At 39.7% G+C, this 20,107-nt stretch overlaps 1 protein-coding gene and 1 pseudogene across 1 annotated transcript; one reads left to right on the top strand and one right to left on the bottom strand.

Moving 5' to 3' along the window:
* Positions 1 to 4,973: 4,973 nt before the first annotated feature.
* On the top strand, positions 4,974 to 5,552 carry LOC138869648 (uncharacterized). The gene has a single exon (XM_070147280.1). It carries the CDS (start codon positions 4,974 to 4,976, stop codon positions 5,550 to 5,552), a length of 579 nt encoding a protein of 192 aa, XP_070003381.1.
* A 7,985-nt stretch (positions 5,553 to 13,537) lies between these two features.
* Positions 13,538 to 20,107, bottom strand: part of LOC138869647 (uncharacterized) — a 32,715-nt pseudogene continuing 26,145 nt past the window's right edge.

The following is a 20,107-nucleotide window of genomic DNA, read 5'->3' as shown; positions in this document are numbered from 1 at the left end:
TCCCTAAGGACCTCAAGGATCCCGGACAACGCTCATATCCAGACTTTCCTCAAATAAAAACTGATTATGTGCAGTATGAAAGTGCCAGCTCTGATATGCCAGAGTTTAGAGAGATCTCAAGGGTCTCAAAGTAGTACACATACCAGAGGGGCAGGACTTACTGATCTAAGAGTAATGTGAGAGTACATAATGATTTGAAAGAGTTTGGTAAATAGTATAAGAAAAGTCTGAGGAGTGAAACGATTTTCTGAAATTAGTACATAGTTAGGGTGGAAAACAGTTTGAGAAAACAATGAAGAACATTTGAGATCAAAGAACAAGTCACAGAATGAACAGTTTCATAAAACATTTTGGGGCAAACCGACTCTACATAGAGGGAGAGAGGGATTGGGGGAAACATAGAATACAACCTGGTGTATAAGCAAACAGATATACAAGTGGGGTTGGGTAATTGACAATTAATTACAAAGATCACAATAAAGACAAGTTGATAACACATAAGTCTTAGGCACACAACTAGAATACCTTTGAGAGAGCTAGATGTCCTAATGTGATCTCATTAGTGAAGTAGAGTAAGCAAGACTTAGATGAACAAACTAGACAAGAACTTCATGAAGCATTCAGGGTTTTAAAAATACTAATCACATATAGAATAAGACGAATTTAGACATGCTGGGTGAGACAGTAAACAAACAATGAAGTTTGGACATAATAGTGAACAAATAGGATTCATGCAATTATCTAAAGTAAGATTGGGCATGCTAAACAGTATACTAGTAATAGTTTTTAACAGAACAAACTTAAACATGTTGAGTGATATAGTAGTTAGGCAGTATAATCTAGGCATGTTGATAACGTATTGAGCACATGACAACAGAGTAGCAAATTGAACTAGAAATCACAACCAATGAACTGCAGCAATAGAGAAAACACATAGTTTTGGAATGGGAATTGAATCAGGACATACCAGTTAAGGAGAGAATACATAGTATAGAGCAGAGATGGTGTAAGTAGCCAGCCTTGGCTTACAGCCGGTTAAATTAGTGAGAATTGCAAGAAACAGAAGAGAGAATAGAGAGAGCTTTTGAATGATTGAGAGTATATATGAACTAGTGTTCGTTCCCTTGAAGTGTGGAGTAAAGGAGAGTATATATAGTAGTTAAGAGCAAAGAAAATAAGGTAAAGGGAATCAACCCTTCTGCAATTAAGGAAGCCACATTATCAATTATACACCAATTAGTGTAATTTTCCCTTAATTAAGGGTAATTAACCAATGGTAAAGGCATAATACATTTAAGGAAAGAAAATCAAACGAGCAATTAGGGGTAAATAGACAAAAGTTTAATTAAGGAAATGATCAGTAAATAATCAGTGAATATCACAGTTAATTGAATAAGGTAAGAAAGCTAATCAAGATTGTAAATAAAGGAAATAGTCAAGAATTAACACATAGGTCTTAGCGAAGCAAATTGATAAATCAAGAATCCAAATCAATTACTGTTTTAAGGAGAAAAGTATAAGTTTTACCATGAATAGGCAAAAAATGAACATAGACACATAGGATCAGTAGGAAAATCGAACCAAGAACATTAATAGAGGCATATTAGGATAAAAAATCAAAAGACATCGAATTAGGCTAAAGGAAAATCATAGAAACCAAAGTATAGTACAAAGTCAATGCATAAGTAGCTCAGAAACCAAACGAAATGTTGAAAAATTAGGGTCTTTAGCATAAACTAGTTAGGGTTAAAGCAAACCTTACAAAATTAGTTAGAACACATAAGAAACAGAAGGTTGAACACTCAAAATTATCAAACGTTTCGGAGAAAGAAAATTTCGGGAGACCCTAGTTTGAAAACACAGAGATTCGAACAAACAAAAGTCATAGAAGTCAAAACCCTGAAGTATTGTAGTGTTTAAAATCAGTCAGTGGTTGAGGAGTAAGAGAAACTTGAAGAAAAATCATAAAAACTTGAAACCATCTCAAGTATGCAGAGTTTCAAATAGTAGATAGCAAAGAACTCAAAATATAGTGCTAAATCGGTTAATAGTAAAGAAACAAGAGATCTTTAAAGAAAATTCATTGACAAACTCAAAATCCTTCCAGATCTACAAAGATCGGGACGAATTCATGTCCAAAGATTAGGGTTTTGAGGAGAAATGGGAGGGGTAAAGAGAACCTGGTTTTGAACCAGAGATTTGAACCGTGGAACTTCAATAGAAATTACACACAAACCATGGACGAGCTCTTGAAGAGCCTTGAACGAGATCTGGACCAGATCTCTTCGAGGTTCTTCCAGAAAAATCACATAATCGAACAACCAGGGATGAAGATAAGTAGAGGCTTTGTACAACCATAGGATGCCATAGATCGGACAGGGATTCAAAGGATTATGGTTGATTTTGGGTGACGACGATTAGGGTTTGGCTTGGTCTCAGAGAGAACCAGAGAGGAGGGGATTCAAGGGCGGCTGTTGGTGAGAAATGGCTAGGTTTTGGGTCGTTTGGAACTAAAAAAGGAAAGGGTTAATTGTGGCCATTGATCTATGTGATCAACGACCAAGATTGAAAGGGTTTGGGGCCGAATCGGGTATTAAGGTTTGGGCTGGGTATGTTTTGGGTTAAAATTGGGCTGAGTATTGGGTCAAATTTAGGATCAGAATTGAATAGAAAATGGGGCCAGATTTTAAATAGCCAATTTTAACAACTAAATAATTTATAAAAAATAATAAATGAGTACCAAAAAAATGTCTTTATGCACTAAAAATGATTTAAAATTGTTATTTAATATTTTAAAAATATAAAAGATCATTTTATGCATAAATATACATTAGTATGGGCTATTATTGCAAAGATGTGCAATTTAGCTTGAAAAAATGTAAATGGAATTACAAAAAATGCACTAAAAATGTTTAAATACTATGTTGGCATAAATAATGAATTTAAATGGCTAAATCATCACAAAAGTAATATGAAGGATAATTATTGAATATTTATATAATAAAAAGAGGAGAAATAAATTGACTTGGGAGCCTTTAAAATTATAAAAATGCTTGTGCATGCTTATAACTGCATATGTACTATTTTGAAAGTATATATATAGGTATTAAAAATATGTGAGGGAAAAATTGGGTATCAACAGCATTATTATTGCTTATCCCGATGACCCTACGACTGTGACATGTAATGAGACAACACAACATAGGATAGTGATTCAGAGGATCTGGGAGTTGATATAATACCTGAGGAAATCGTCAGAGAAGTGGAAAACTTTGAAGACAAACCAAAGTCTAATTTGGGCGAAACTGAAGCAATTAACTTAGGGGATTCCGAAATAGTCAAGGAAACACGCATAAGCATTCATCTATCACCGTCAGAGAAGGAAGATTGCATCAGATTCCTAAAAGAGTATGAAGATATCTTTTCATGGTCCTACGATGATACGGCTGGTTTGAGTACATCCATAGTGGCTCACAAACTACCTACTAATCCCACGCGTCCACCGGTAAAGCAGAAGCTCAGAAAGTTCAAGCCGGATATGAGTTTAAAAATAAAAGAGGAGGCCACTAAGCAAATCAAAACCAAGGTTCTTAGAGTGGTCGAATACCCGACTTGGTTGGCCAACATTGTGCCAATTCCGAAGAAATATGGGAAAGTCAGATTATGGGTTAGTTACCGAGATCTAAACAGAGCAAGTCCCAAAGATGATTTCCCGTTGCCCAATATACACATACTGATTGATAATTGTGCCAAGCATGAACTCCAATCCTTTGTGGATTGCTTCGCAGGATACCATCAGATCTAGATGGATGAAGAGGATGCTGAAAAGACAACCTTCATCACACCATGAGGAATATACTATTATCAAATGATGTCGTTTGGTCTGAAGAAAGCTGGAGCCACCTACATGAGAGCCATGTCAACCATTTTCCACGATATGATACACAAGGAAATAGAGGTGTACGTGGATAACGTTATCATCAAATCTAAAAGGAGTACAGATCACATAGCAGACCTGAAGAAATTCTTCGATCGACTTCAAAGTACAACCTGAAACTGAATCCTCAAAGTGTGCCTTCGGAGTCCCTGCTAGAAAATTGTTAGGATTCATTGTCAGTTGCCAAGGGATTGAGTTAGACCCGTCAAAAGTCAAAGCAATCCAAGACTTGCCACCTCTGAAGAATAAGAAAGTCATGATGAGCTTTTTAGGGCGTCTCAATTACATCAGCCGCTTCATAGCACAATCCACCAAGATATGTGAATTGATCTTCAGGATGCTGAGGAAAGATGCTGCAACAAACTGGACTGAAGAATGCCAGAAAGCCTTCGACCAAATCAAGGAGTATTTATCTAAACCGTTCATTCTGGTCCCACCAGAACTAGAAAAACCTCTGCTGCTTTATTTGTCCGTATTGGATGGAGCTTTTGGTTGCATTATGGGACAACATAATGAGACTGGAAGAAAAGAGCAGGCGATATATTATCTGAGCAAGAATTCATGCCTTACAAAGCCCGATACTTTTTGCTGGAATGCACCTGATATGCTTTGACATGGATAGCTCAGAAGTTGAGGCATTACTTCTGTGCATACACTACATATCTTATATCAATGATGGATACGCTAAAATACATCTTTTAGAAACCCATGCCTATGAGTAAGTTAGCAAAGTGAAAAAATTGCTGAGTGAGTTCAACATTGTCTATGTAACTCAGAAGACGGTAAAAAAGCAAGCATTGGCGGATTATTTTGCAGAAAATCCCATACATGAATAATACGAACCATTGAAAACGTATTTTCCCAATGAGGAGGTGTCATTTGTAGGAGAAGATATCACTGAGGCATATGATGGTTGGAGGATGTTCTTTGACGGAGCAACAAAGTTCAAAGAAGTAGGTATCGGAGTTGTCTTAGTATTAGAGACTGACCAACACTATCCGTTTCCGCAAAGCTCAGGTTTCCATGCATCAACAATATGGAAGAATATGAGGATTGCATCTTGGCACTCAAGTTGGCCGTTGACATGAATGTTCAGGAGCTGATGGTAATCGGAGATTATGATCTTTCGATGCACCAGGTTCTAGGAGAATGGGATACAAAGAACACCAAAATATTGCCATATTTGCATTATGTACAAGAGCTGAAAAAGAGGTTCACAAAGATAGAATTCAAACATGTTCTGAGGATTCAGAATGAGTTCGCAGATGCATCAACCACTTTATCTTCCATGATACAACATCCAGACAAGAATTTCATCGATCCTATCCCAATAGAAATTCATAAGCAGCCAACTTATTGTGCTCATGTTGAAGAAAAGATTGACAAAAATCCGTGGTTCCGCGACATCAAGGAATACTTGGCAAAGGGAGAATATCTAGAGCACTCTACCCATACTCAGAAGCGCACACTTCGAAGGTTAGCCAACCATTTCTTTCAAAGCAAGGAATTCTGTATAGAAGGACTCCAGACCTACGATTATTACGGCGTGTTGATGCCAAGGAGGCATCCAGATTATTCGAGGAAATACATGGCGGAACCTGCAGACCACACATGATGGGTTCACCTTAGCCAAGAAGATACTAAGAGCATGGTATTTCTGGATGACTATCGAAACAAATTGCATCAAGTATGTTGAGAAATGCCACCAATGCCAGATACATGCTGACATGATACGAGTACCACCCAATGAACTCAATGCAGCAAGTTCGCCCTAACCTTTCTTGGGTTGGGGTATGGATGTCATCGGCCCGATTGAACCCGCTACTTCAAATGGGCATAGATTCATTCTAGTGGCCATAGAATACTTCATAAAATAAGTTGAATCCGCATCTTATAAAGTTGTAACTAAGAAGGTCATAGCAGATTTTGTTCGAGACCACATTGTTTGTCGGTTCGGAGTACTAGAGTCAATCATCACTAACAATGCCGCCAATCTCAATAGTGATCTAATGAAGGCCATGTGCTAAACCTTTAAGATCAAGCATAAGAATTCCACAGCATACAGACCGCAAATGAACAGAGCCGTAGAAGCCGTTAACAAGAACATCAAGAAGATATTGAGGAAAATGGTAGATAATTACAAACAATGGCATGAGAAGCTGCCATTTTCTCTACTAAGATATCGTACCACAGTTCGCACATCAACTGGGGCAACTCCCTACCTATTGGTTTATGGTACTGAAGTGGTTATTCCCGCCGAAGTAGAAATCCCTTCTCTAAGAATCATACAAGAAGCTGAGCTCAACGATGCAGAATGGGTATAGAGACGTTACAAACAACTAGCTCTAATTGATGGGAAGATAATGAATACAATATGTCATGGCCAACTCTACAAGAATAGAATGACTAGAGCTTTCAACAAAAAGGTCAGACCAAGGCAATTCACATCGGGGAAATGATGCTAAAGCGAATCTTCCCACATCAGGATGAAGCCAAGGGGAAGTTCTCACCCAACTGGCAAGGTCCCTACATGGTTCATCGAGTACTAATAGGAGGAGCACTTATACTTGCAGAAATAGACGGAGAAATTTGGCCAAAACCTATCAATTCAAGCGCAGTCAAGAGATACTATGTTTAAGATTGTTTGCATTTTTCCTTTTGTTGTAGCTGAACTATGCTTGACCTGATTCCCATTTAAGAGGGGATACATAGGAACCCCTGTGGGTTCAATCACATCTTAATAAAATCTTCATTTCCCTATGATCAGAAACTGGGGCAAGATCGCGAGTTCATCCGGCATTGTCACGTACATAATAGCCAAGGAACGTGTTGTCAGAAGTATGCTCTTAAACTGGGGCAGAATTTTGAGAAGAACCCTCAAAATTCTAAAGCAAGGAGGTTGCAATGTCTGTAAAATGAGTCACAGTCACCGGATCATCTAAATTATTTGATCTCACACACTGTCATATATTTCAAACAACCGTATTCTACGAATAGTTTGTCAAATGCATACATGTTTTTCGAAAACTTTGTTTCTATGATAGCCAGATGTTACCCAAGGTGACCCAAGCAGGACCTCAAGGTAGGAGTAAAGACGAAGCAAGGAGCCAAGAGCACGAATCAACCGTCCCCCCAAAACTCACAATTTTTCTTTGAATGTAGGCACAATAAACACAACAAGAATATTCGCAAATAGATACACGCAGAAGAATCACTATCTCCATACGACAAGTTCCCGAATGCAAACACATCAAGATAAGAAATAATTTGCTCTTTCACAGCTATTCTTCGCTTTTCTCGCATAAGTCTAAGCACTGCCTTTTCCTGTATGAGACTAAGCATTGACTTCTTCCTCTGCATGAGGCTAAGCATTGCCTCCGTAAGTGCATAAGTCTAAGCATTGCCTTTCGTTGCATGAGACTAAGCATTATCTCCACTTCTTGCATGAGGCTAAGCATTACCTCCGTAATTGCATAAGGCTAAGCATTGACTTTTCCTTCATGAGACTAAGAATTGTCTCCACTTCTTGCATGAGGCTAAGAATTGCCTCCGTAATGGCATAAGGCTAAGCACTGCCTTTTCCTGCATGAGACTAAGCATTATCTCTATGCCTTGCATGAGGCTAAGCATTGCCTCCGTAATTGCCATAAGGCTAAGCATTGTCTTTTCTTTGCATGAGACTAAGCATTGTATCCCTTTCCTTACATGAGACTAAGCATTGTCTCCACTTCTTGCACGAGGCTAAGCATATCCTCCATAATTGCATAAGGCTAAGAACTACCTTTTCTTTGCATGAGACTAAGCATTGTACCCCTTTCCTTACATGAGATTAAGCATTATCTCCACTTTTTTCATGAGGCTAAGCATTGCCTCCATAATTGCATAAGGCTAAGCATTGCCTTTTCTTTGCGTGAACATTGTCTCTCTTTCCTTACCTGAGACTAAGCACTGTCTCCACTACACTACATAAGGCCAAGAACTATCCTCTTATTCGCATAGGGCTAAGCACTGCCCTCATCTCATACAAGACTAAACCATGTCTTGTCTCATCCTCGCATATAACTAAGCGTCATATCTTTGCATTTCATGGGTTGAAATATCACCATTTTGTCCAAAGGCGTCACAGTCCAAAGGCACCATCCTCATAGCCAGGAGACACCATTCTATGGCCTGAGGATCTCTCGAAGTTGCACATCATTATTCAAAGGCGTCATAGTCCAGAGGCACCATCCTCATGGACTGAGGACACCATTTCATGGACTGCAAATCCCTTATCATACACTTCATGACCCAGGACATCATGGTCTAAGGACATCATCCTCACCGTCCAAAGACAACCTTTATGGTCCAAAGGGAATTTGTATCATGCTTGAATTTTCACAATAACCCATATATATTCGCATGCACCATTTTTAAGTTTTGTAGGTAACTCGGGAGGCAACCATTCTACAAACAAGAGCAATCTTCGCTCTGGTTTCCATTCATAACATTCACATCCTTTGACCAACTTCAAATGTAACCGACGACCAGTAACTGACTAGCTTTTACTCCATAACCGATCAAATATATGCCTTGTGATACACCCATAGTGTCCAAATTTGCATTCATGACTTCACCTAAAATTGTCCGTTACTTACATCACTATCCTACCCAAAAGAACCTTTTTGAAACATACGACCATTCTTATAACAACTCCATCAATTTTGTTCGTTGTTGGATCCAGAACTACACACGACCTGATTCCTGTAATACCAGCGATATGTAGGCAACTTAGGAACTAGGGTTCAACCCCCATTTTTAAAATCACATCATTCCCCACTCCACTCGGCCGAAATTGGTCATCATTTCTTTACCCGACTACTCTCTCACCATTCTCAGGTAAATATGGGCAGTTGTTGATACCCAATTTTTCCCTCATATTTTTCCAAATAGTATATATATTTTCAAAATGTCATTTTGCATTATTATTTAATTTACAAGAATTATACAAGTATTTTTTTATAATTTTCCGCAATTTTTAGAGCTTTCAAATCAATTTTCTTGCATTTACATTACTTAAATATTTATTAATTATCTCTCAAATTATTTTACGATGACTTAATCATCCAAGTTACTATTTGCATCTACGTATATGTTTCATAATATTTTTGTTTCATAATATTTTTACTTCATTTTATATAATTATATTTGTATTTTAAGGCTATTTACATAATTTTGCAATAATAACATATATGTTATGCATAATTACAATTATTACATTACTCATGCTACAATAGCATTTTTTATGTTTTATAATGTTAAGTTATTATTTTCAGTCATTTTATTGCATAAGTAATATTTTATTCTTTATTAATTATTTTATTTAAAACAAATTTGTGTATTTAACTCCTCGCCCAATTTTAGGCTAATTTCGAACCAAAAACAGGCCCAAAGAAGCTGGCCCATCTCCATTAAACCATTCAGTAGCCCAAACCAAACAACCCCTTCATAAATTCGGTCTTGACCCTTTTTAAACCCGCCCCACTCTCATTCCGATCCTGGCCGTTGATCTCAAATGATCAACTACCCATAATAATTCCCCACCTTCCTTATATCCCCTCAACCCAAACCCTAAAAACCCATTCCCCCTGTCCCAGTCGCCTCTCTATTCTCTCATCTCTGGCAAACCCTATCCGCCGTATCCCCAATCTACTCCGATTCCAACCCAAACATGGAATCAATCCATGATTTACTTACCTACTTTGTGATACTCTTCTATTTTACGCGTGTTTATGGTGTTACTCAGTTCTTGCCCTATTTTTGGAAAGAACTACTTCTCAAGAACGGGACTGATTTACCTTGATTTTGTGAAGGTCTGGATGATCTTTCGTCTATATACACTCTATAATGAATGATTCTTGCATTATTGGTTCGATTCAAGGCCGTTAGACCCAACTAGGGTTTGAGATTTTCCTTTTTCCTTACTAATTTTCGATTGCATGTGATATTCTTTCCTTTCTTGTGTTTGACAGATGATTTTCCTTGTTTGTTTCTTTAAATCTACAGCTATATAAACCCATCCCCAATTTCCCCTCTAGAACCGAGTTTTTTCCACTGCTATTGCACTCACTATATTTTCCCTCACTCGTTTACTTCTTCTGAAACATTTGGGTCTTTGGCTGGATGAAAGCCAAGGCCATAATATTATCAACCTCCTCCGGTGCAAGCACTGCCGAGGTTCATAGTAGGCCATTGCTATTAGTGTTGCCATGCTGTCTGTGGTCACCTTTATATAGAACTGCATATCTCTTTGACAATAACTGCTTCGAATAAGGCTCACTTGTTTAAAATTTATCTCTGACCATGCTAGTTAATGTATTGATTGCTGGGAATTAGTATGTGTGTGTTTGTCCTGTAAACTGGCCTTCCTCAACCTTCTTAATGAGTTCAACATGTTACAACCTTTTCTCTGTTGAATAATTACTCGATCATGAACCTATGTTGTTAGTTTTCTATGTCAAATTCACCCTGTTAAAGAGCTCTACTGATTCTCCTAGTTTTCATGTTCAAACCCAATTTTTTTTAAAATGCAAGTTCTAATATACCTTATGTGAGTCCTATCAATATGTTTATGATTCTGTATCTATGTCCTAGAACTACTGTTAGTAGGTTTCAAAGCGGTTTACTTGGTTGTCATGTGTAGTTTGTTAATTTGTGTGGTTAAGTTGTTCATCTGTTATTGCTGGGTAAGAAGGTCTTCCCTTTGGGCTTATTGTGGATTCTTTTGTGAGTTTGAGTTGAGCAATTGATATACTCTGATGTTTGGGGTGTATTTGGATCTGGGTTTGCTGCACGTATGAGGAAAGAGTTTGCTGAAAGCCCAGGCTTTTCTGGGTTATAGTCTTTTGGGCCTACTATGTGTACTGGGCCTGTAATCTTTTAATATGTAAAATTCGCACTTGTAAAAAGGGGTAGGGTATTCTAATTCTCACACAAATGGGTAGAAAGCATGCCTATAGGACCTATATGCTCTACTTGTTGTTTCGTTTAGCATGTTTCTGTATACTGATATACATCATGCCTATAGGAAATCACACACTCCACTCAACAGTCTAATACATGTAGACTATCCAAAGTATGTTAGTTTAAGTAAATGTTGTACCTACTTCCATGTCTACTAATGTGTGCTACTGGACATCATGTCTATAAAATCGACGCCTGTAATTATTTGCTTAATTACTAGACATATGACTATAGGATATAATAATACATGCTTTTGCTAATGCTCATCTAGATACCATGACTATAAGATTTTACCAATTAATTTAGTTGCCTCTGTTACTTTCATTATACTACCCTACCTAGATGACATGCCTATAGGGGATAAAGTATTATGAAATCAAGTTATAATGTCGACTGTTAAAATCCTGCCTATAGAATAATCTCACCCGCCTAGAAAGCCTATCTATAAAATCAACGCTGTTAATTTTGAGTTTTCTAAATAGTTTTATTGCTTCATTGCACAAATAATTAGATATCATACCTATAGGGTTCGCGACGCCTATAATCTGCAAATTCCTTAGTCTAATGCTGCAGTACTGGGAATCGGAATTATAAAACCATGCTCATAGGACTTAACGGCTCTAATGCGTTTTAATCCTGAAACTGTACACTGCCTAATCTGGTCCCGTGCATTCTATGTTTATGTGTGGAGGCTAATTTGGCCTTTAATTGTTTTTAGATGAAGTCCTATTTTTTTTTAAATGTTGATTAGTTTTATCATTTTTGAGTAGCCTAAGTAAGTCTAGAACCACCCAAATAGAGGTCCAAAGCCTCCTGGACCATAGGCATGGGATGAGTAGTGCACGCATAGGGTACAACTTAGAATTGAATTAGAGCGCCTTTAAGTAAACAACTTTAACATAGTAATTGAGTAGCATGAGATGATAGTCTGTGCTCGCTGAATAATATGAGCAACCACTATCTTAAGGGAGTTACGAAGTATTATTTATGTCGCACGGAGTGATCCTTTAGGATAAAAAACTTAGGACCCACCCTTTCTATTCCTTTTATATACTTGTTATTCGTTTAATATGAACTAATGTTGTTATATCACTATAGTCATTAAGATTTGTACCAATTCCTATGTGTTGTAATAAAACACTTCGACTTTTATATTTCTTTGTTATATGATCACTTAGCCTAATGACATAATCCATATAGTGTTAAGTTCGACCGGGACTGTGGACCTCGAAGAGTGTCTAATACATTCTCTTTAAGGTAATTTGAACCCTTACCCGATCTTTGGTGGGGTTAACTAGTCAAATAGAGTTTTTTACAAAAAAGTGCCCTAACGCACCTTAAATATCATTAGGTGCTGACTCTTCTCTTTTAATACCTATCTTCTATTTAAAAGAGTTGTCAAACGTCGAAACCCACTTTAGCGAGAAAACGGGGCGCGACAAGCTAAGGTCACCGTCTTGGTGTGACAATCCAATATAGCATCATAAGGTGACAACCAATCCATACCCAAGATGACGTCAAAATCTACCATATCAAGAAGTAAGAGATCTACGCTAGTCTCAAGACTCCTAATAGTAACCACACATGAACGATAGACACGATCTACAATAATAGAATCTCCTACAGGTGTGGACACATACACAGGAGCAATCAAATAATCACGAGGCATAACCAGGTATGAAGCAAAATAGGATGACACATAGGGATAAGTAGAGCCTGGATAAAATAGAACAGAAGCATCTCTATAGAAAACTAGAACAATACCTGATATCAGCGTCAGATGAATCAGCCTCAAGCCTAGCTGGGAAAGCATAAAATCGGGGCTGGGCCCAACCACTCTGAACTACGTTTCTAGGACGAGCTCTAGCTGGCTGGCCTCCACCTCGAATGGCCTGACCTCCACCTTTAACGTCCTGACCCCCACCTCTAGCTGCCTGACCCCTGCCCCTAGATGGCTGAGCGGGCGGTGGAGCAACAGGTTCCAGAAGCATGGCACGAGAATTCTGCTGTGGCATGCCCCCCAATAATCTCAGACAAGACCTTCTAATATGCCCAATACCACCACACTAAAAACACCCATCCTGCTGATATGGCTGCTGAAATTGAGGCTGACCCAAATGGGCCGGATAACCACGGTGATAACTCTGAATCGGAGGTGCATTGATAGGAGATGATGGTGTGTTGTAGGCTGGCTGCCCAGAATAAGGCACATAAGGACCACGTCCCTGAAGCACTGTGAGATGCCTGAAGCACTAACTAAAATGGCTTGGGAGGATGGCCTCTACCAAAAATACCCTTACCTCCAGATGAGGCACCACTAAAACTACCAAAATCATGAGGCCTCTTATCCGACACCTGCCCCCTCTCATGAGCATGAACTATCTCGATCCACCTAGCAATGTTTGCAATCGTCTGAAAGGAAATATCACTCCTGGTCTCCTTGGCCATCTGTAGCCTGATAGTGTAAGTGAGTCCATCAATAAATCTTCTCACTCTCTCCCTCTCAGTAGGAAGATAGATAATGGCATGACGAGCTAGGTCCACAAAATGGGTCTCGTACTGAGTAACAGTCATACTACCCTACTGAAGGCGCTCAAACTACTTGTGATGCTCCTCTCTCAGGGTGACCGGGAGGAACTTCTCTACAAATAGTTCTGAGAACTGATCCCAAGTAAGTGCAGGCAACCCAGCTGATCTGGTCAACATATAATCTCTCCACCACCTCTTGGCGGAACCCGTCATCTGAAACACAACAAAATCGACCCTATTGATCTTAAATATACCCATGTTCTGCAACACCTCATGGCAGCAGTCAAGATAATTATGTGGGTCCTCAGAAGGTGCACCACTGAAGTGAACTGGAAAGAGCATAGTAAACTTGTCCAATCACAATAAATCCTTAGAAGACATGGCAGACCTATCACCGGCCTGTGCCGTAACAACCGGCTAAACTATCCCAACTGGCGGGCTTGCTGGAGTCTGGTATTGGGGAGCCATCTGCTCCGAAGTGTGAGTAGCGGGAGTTTGTGATACTCCCCCAGCCTGAGAGACGTCTAGTGCTACCGTAAATGTACCGGCCCGGGCCACACTCTCCAGAAGGCCCACCAAACGGACTAGAGCGTCCTAAAACACTAGAGTGGCTATGAACCCCTCCGGGACCTGAGCAGGTCCAAAAGGTACAGTCTGAGTTGGAACCTCTTCATCAAAATCTACCTGAGGCTCCACGGATGGTGCTGATGCTCGAGCTCTAGGCTGAGCTCTACCTCTGCCTCTGCCTCGGCCTCGATCTCTTCCCCTAGTATGAGCTGTCATTGGGGGCTCCGGCTGCTATCTAGTTGTAGATGCAGTACGTGTTCTCGCCATTTGCGAGAGAAAAAGAATAGAAGATTTCAATCATCAATTATAGAATAAAATCACATGATAGAGAAAAATAGAGATGAAATTGTTCCTAAACTCCATAGCCTCTGGAAGATAAGTACAGACGTCTTCGTACTAATTCTCCAGACTCTACTAAGCCTGCTCATGACTCGTGAGATCGAGGTAACCTAATTATCTGATATCAACTTGTCACGTCCCGAAATTCCCAACTTTTGGACCGTGATGGTGCGTAACAATTCACTTGCTAGGCAAACCAATGTTAGAGTAAATCGTATGCCATTTTAAACAATTCAAGTAGAGTGAAATAAATCTCAAATAATGTGTGAAAAGGTATAATAACCAAAATATCTAAGTACAACCCCGAATCTAGAGTCAAAGTGCACCAGCTACTAGAAGTTCTACAAATAGAGTCTGAAATAAATACAACTATTTCGAATGAAATGAATGGTAAATAAGGAAGGAGGAAGGGGATTTCAAGGTCTGCGGATGCTATCAAATCTACCTCGAGTCTCCAAATGTGATAATCCAAGATGATGCACCTCACATACAACTGGGACTAGTACCAAAATCTGCACAAGAAGTGTAGAGTGTATTCTGAGTACAACATACCCCATGTACTCTGTAAGTGTCAAGCCTAACACCGACGAAGTAGTGACGAGGCTAAGACAGTCACTTGCAATAACCTATACACAGTATTAAATAAAGACAGGAAAGAAAGATACAAAAATGAATTAAAACCGTTAACACATGAAAGTAATTCAATCTCCGAAGGAAAACCAGTAACTGCCAAAAATACCAATCCTTAGAGCCTCGTATGAAAATACCAAAAACCAACACAACATAATAAGGAATAGAAAATACATAGACTGTTGCGGCGTGCAACCCGTTCCCACCGGACAATACAATTCTCCCTAATTCTACCATAATAATATTAATAATAATAAATAAATATATGTTGCGGCACGCAACCTGATCCCACCATATAATCATAATCAATATCATAATCTACCCTTATTTAACTATAGCAATCCATCTTATTTCACCTGTTGCGGTGTGCAACCCGATCCCACCATATCAATATAAATTCACCCTTATTTCGTCATATCAATCCACTCTTATTTTACCGATTGCGGTGCGCAACCTGATCCCACCATACATCATGAATAAATCAATAAGTGCAATTAATTTAACAGCTTGAATCACAAGAGTCCTATACGATGGATATGAAGCAGAACTAGAAAAGGAAATCTCGTCTCAAATTAAGAATCCACTATAATGAATACTAAATAGCAAGATAATTCAAATAAATGCCAACTAAGGGAACAAGTAAATCACTTAAGGCAAGTAGCAGTAAATCGTGGAAGCATTGGAGAATCTAACATTTTTAACATGATAATAGTAAGTGAAAAGTAGTAATTAACGGCATGAGAAGTATTTAAAGCATGTAACAGTTAAGGCATGCAATGAAATAATTAATGAAATATGAAAAACAAGGAAACAAGTATTTTGGCGGCATATATACACTCGTCACCTCGCATATACGCCATAACATATGAATTTCACATAGCACATAACTCAAGGGTTTCTAATTCCCTCAAATAAAGGTTAAACCCAACACTTACCTCACTCTGCAATCGACTCAAAGCTCTACTGGGGCCTTTCCTCTAAAATCCGCCTCCAAACTAATTTGTATCTAACCAAAATCAACTCGATAACATCAAATAATGCTAGGGAAATCAATTACAATACATAAAGTTAGGATTTTTACACTTTTCTCAAAAAGTAAAAAAAAATCAACCCCAGGCTCGCTTGGTCAGAACTCGAGATTCGGACCAAAACCCATTTATCCATTCACCCTCAAGCCTGATTATGTAATTAGTTTCAAAATCCTACCCAAATTGAGGTATAAATCCCAAATTTGCAAACCCCCACAATTCTTCCGAAATCCCTAGTTTTCTACCACAGGAGAACAAATATTAAGGCTTAAATTAGTGGGTGATATTAGAAATGGAAGAAAATGAGTGAAAGTACGCTAACTTATGAAATGATGATAAATTTTCTCTTCCAAATCACCTCTAGACCGAGTTCGAATGAAAATATGGTGAAAAATGGATGAAATCCTGTGTTTGGAAATATTTAAGGTATGGGCACCAGGCCTTCTTCACGTTCGTGAAGGGCATGTTGCATTCTCGAAGCACAAGGACCCAAAAGGCCTACGCGTTCGCGAGTTTACTCACACATTCACAAAGGCTGCTCCCCAAAGCCTTCACGTTCGTGAGCCAATGCTCGCGTTCGCATAGAGTAACACTGGTTCCCCCTCCCAGGTCCTCATCACTATGCGTTCGCGAGATGATGTCTGTCTTCACGAAGGGAAACCTCCCTACATTTCGCGTTCGCGAAGAGTAAATCCACCACTAGCCCATCTTCCCTTTCACGATCCCGAAAGTGGCTTTGTGATCACGAAGCACAATGCAGGTGACAACTGAAGTTCAAAAACCAAAAATTCTATGTCCAAAATCGTTCATAGCCTATCCAAAATTCACCTGAGCCCTCGGGGCTCCAAACCAAACATGCACACAAGTCCAAAAACATTATATGAATTTGCTCGCACGATCAAAACACCAAAATAACACCGAGAAGTACAAATCAAACACTAAAACGAATAAAATTTTCAATAAAACTTAAGAACTTTCATTTTAACAATCGGACGTTCGAATCACGTCAATCAACTCCGTTTTGCACCCATTTTTTTTAGATAAGTCATAAATACATTAATAAATGTATACCAAGTTCCAAAACCAAAATCTGGGCTCGGTAACAGCAAAGTCAAACTTTGGTTAAACTTGAAATTTTTTTAACCTTTAAACTTTTAATTTTCAACAAATTGCAATAAATCAAGCTACAAACCTCCGAATTTGATTCCGGGTATATGCCCAAGTCCCAAATGACGATACGGACCCACCGAAACCATCAAAATATGGATTCGGGTCTATTTGCTCCATACGTTGACCGAAATCAACTCAATGAGTTTTAAGGTAGGATTTCACATTTGGCCAATTTGTCACATAAAACCCTTCCAAAAAAGGACACGGACTGCACATACAAATTGAGGAATGATAAAAGGAGCTATTTGATGTTTCAAAACACAGAATTAAGTATTAAACCTCTAGATGACCTATCAGATCATCTGGCTAAGGAGCCCCCATGAAGAACTTCGTACCTAGGGGCTATTCTATGGGAATGACTTCCACGTCGAGAAGGCCTCTAGTCAACATGACCATAGTGGGGGAGCATGGAGATACATATGCTTTGTTATTGAGGAAACACTACCCAAAGTCCGAGTGGACTGTAATTGAGAGGGTAAGGAAGTGGTCAGCCCCGGGCCCAATGACGACATCACTACGCACATGGAGGGGTAATTAAGTATTTACACTTACCCGTTCTGCAAAAGGTACGAGATGTGCCTTCGGAAAATCTACCCGTCCTTTTGGAGGATTGTGATCCTCTTACGACAATTCGTGAACAATACTGAAGCCCCTCAGTTCACCCTCGACCACCTGCTTCGCCTATACAATCCCTAAATCTTCCGAGGGGGACTGATCAAGCCCGTCTGCCAGAGCAAGCAAAGCTCCATTCTCGAGCATTGACGAGGATCGAGATCGAAGATGGTAGGGAAGGTTCATTCGGGTGAAAATCAAAGACTTTATCCCTTTCGAGTTTCTTCCATTCCCAGAGAAGTGGAACATATCCCGTAAGTATTTTCCTTCTCGAGTATTTGTCATTTCCTTTTGTTTTTTCTCTCAATGCTTATGTTTGTCGCCGTGTAGTTGTCGCCCAAATTCCTAATGTAGTTCCCCGCTTCAAGGAGTGGATCGAGGGGATCTACAAATAGATGCCATACTCTGAGCATGCATGGTGCAAGCTCTCGAAGGGAAAATGGGAGGCACGTTCCCAAGGTGAGGTCCTTTTCCTGAATAGTTACTTTCATACATTTAGCTTACGCATTGCTAAGTTTACTTCCTTTCTTACAGGTTTGCCTAAAACCACCAAACTCAGGCCGTTGGACGAGGATGGGGATCCATCTTTGCTTGACTTACCCTCCACTTTGGGATAGCCTGGGACTACCACAAAGGAGGAGAAAAAGAAAATAGACTCCTCGGGTTCCTTGGATACCGAGGCAAAGAAGAAAATGGTGACCATCCGGGTCCAGAAATCAAAAAGAGCACCAAGTCTAGGGTACTGGACTCTGATTCCCTATAAAGGCTTAGGGATTATCCGAAGGACGACGACCTTGAGTGCATTGCTCATGGGTCGACCTTCAACGAGGGGGAGCAGGAGGTGACCAAGAAAAATAACCACGGGGTTGATCCCCCTCTAGCTCGGGAACCAGAGGGAGAGAAAGGATAACGCGACCTCCTAAGAAGTCGTTCCTATTCCGAAGGAGGCAGCCGGTGTCATTGACATCATGGAGACACCATCCTATATTGAGTCCATGATCGAAGAGGCTCAAGTGGGCAAAGAGAAGTCAAACAAGATGGTGCAAGGATTGGATGATGCCCTGAACAAGTTCTTTGATGGCATGGATATGGCTGCACTGGAGGACTTTTTTGGGCTTAGTTAGTTGGAGGTCCCGAAAAAGGATATGCCATTAAGAGTGGGCGGGCCGAGTTTGAGCCCAAAACAGTGAAGCAATTTCCTGCTCCGAGTGTGGACCTCGTGCGCAAGAAACGGTCGTTCTCATAATTCCGGCGGATGCCTAGGTCCTGTCTACCCCAGTAGGCATAGCTAGCTACCTTTGATGTCCAGTGACCGATAAGGACTAGGCAAAGATGAATAAAGTGGTCATGTTGAGCCTCTTCAATGAGGCACAACAGGCGCTGAACCGGGTAAGGTTGTGAATCTTTCTTGGGTTTACACTTGTCTTAATAACTTTATTGTTTTTCAGGATTTAGTGTTTCATCATGAAAGCTTCATGCGGTCCCGCTTGGAGATCAGATATCTCGAGTTTAAGCTCAAATATAAGGCCCGGAAGAAGGACATGTACAGGGCCCTCAGTGAGCAACAAGACGAGGCCCTTAAGGACCGCCACATTCAACAAGCCGAACTGGAAAAGGCTCGGAAAGAAGGCTTCATCCTTGAAGCGGGAGCACGATGACCTGGTCGAGAAAGTAAGGATCTTTGAGGCTAAAAAAGAGAAGCTAGTCATGGTGACTAAGGATGATATGGTGGTAGCCGAGGCCCTCTTAAAGATGAAGACCGAGTACGTAAAGCGTCTATCCCGGAGAGAGACCCTCGAAGAGATCCATGCTCGGTTTTGATCTGTCAGCCGAGATTGAGGAAGCTAGGAGGCTTGAGACTGAGGCAAAGGAACTCTACAAGCCTAAGAGTCTTGATGGCTCCGAGGGTTCTGGCAATGAGTTGAGCCCCGGTGAAGACCAGGCATAGATGCCTTAGTTCTTTTTTGATATTTCCTTGTGTATTTTTTTGTTTATTTTGAGGCCTTTCTATCGTGCCTTTATAAATATATTTTGGACTATATAAAATTTTCCTTTTTCGGCAATATGTATCTTTACTTTTGCAGCATCTACTTGCAATTTTCTATTTGCATTTTATTTTTAATGCCTTAGCATAAAATCATATGTAGTCTAGAACATCAGTTTTTTGTATGTCCGAATAGAGCCTGGCTTCGATGAGAGTTTGGGCTGCTTGTGGCTTCAAATATTTGGTAAAATCAAAGGCCTTTAAGATGCTTAGGTATTTTTAGATGATGTTTTTGCCGAGAGTAACCTT

The sequence above is a fragment of the Nicotiana sylvestris genome, chromosome 5 (assembly GCF_000393655.2).
Source record: "Nicotiana sylvestris chromosome 5, ASM39365v2, whole genome shotgun sequence".
Lineage (NCBI taxonomy): Eukaryota > Viridiplantae > Streptophyta > Magnoliopsida > Solanales > Solanaceae > Nicotiana > Nicotiana sylvestris.
Note: the sequence above shows the minus strand (reverse complement) of the source record. Positions and strands in the feature narration are given on the sequence as shown.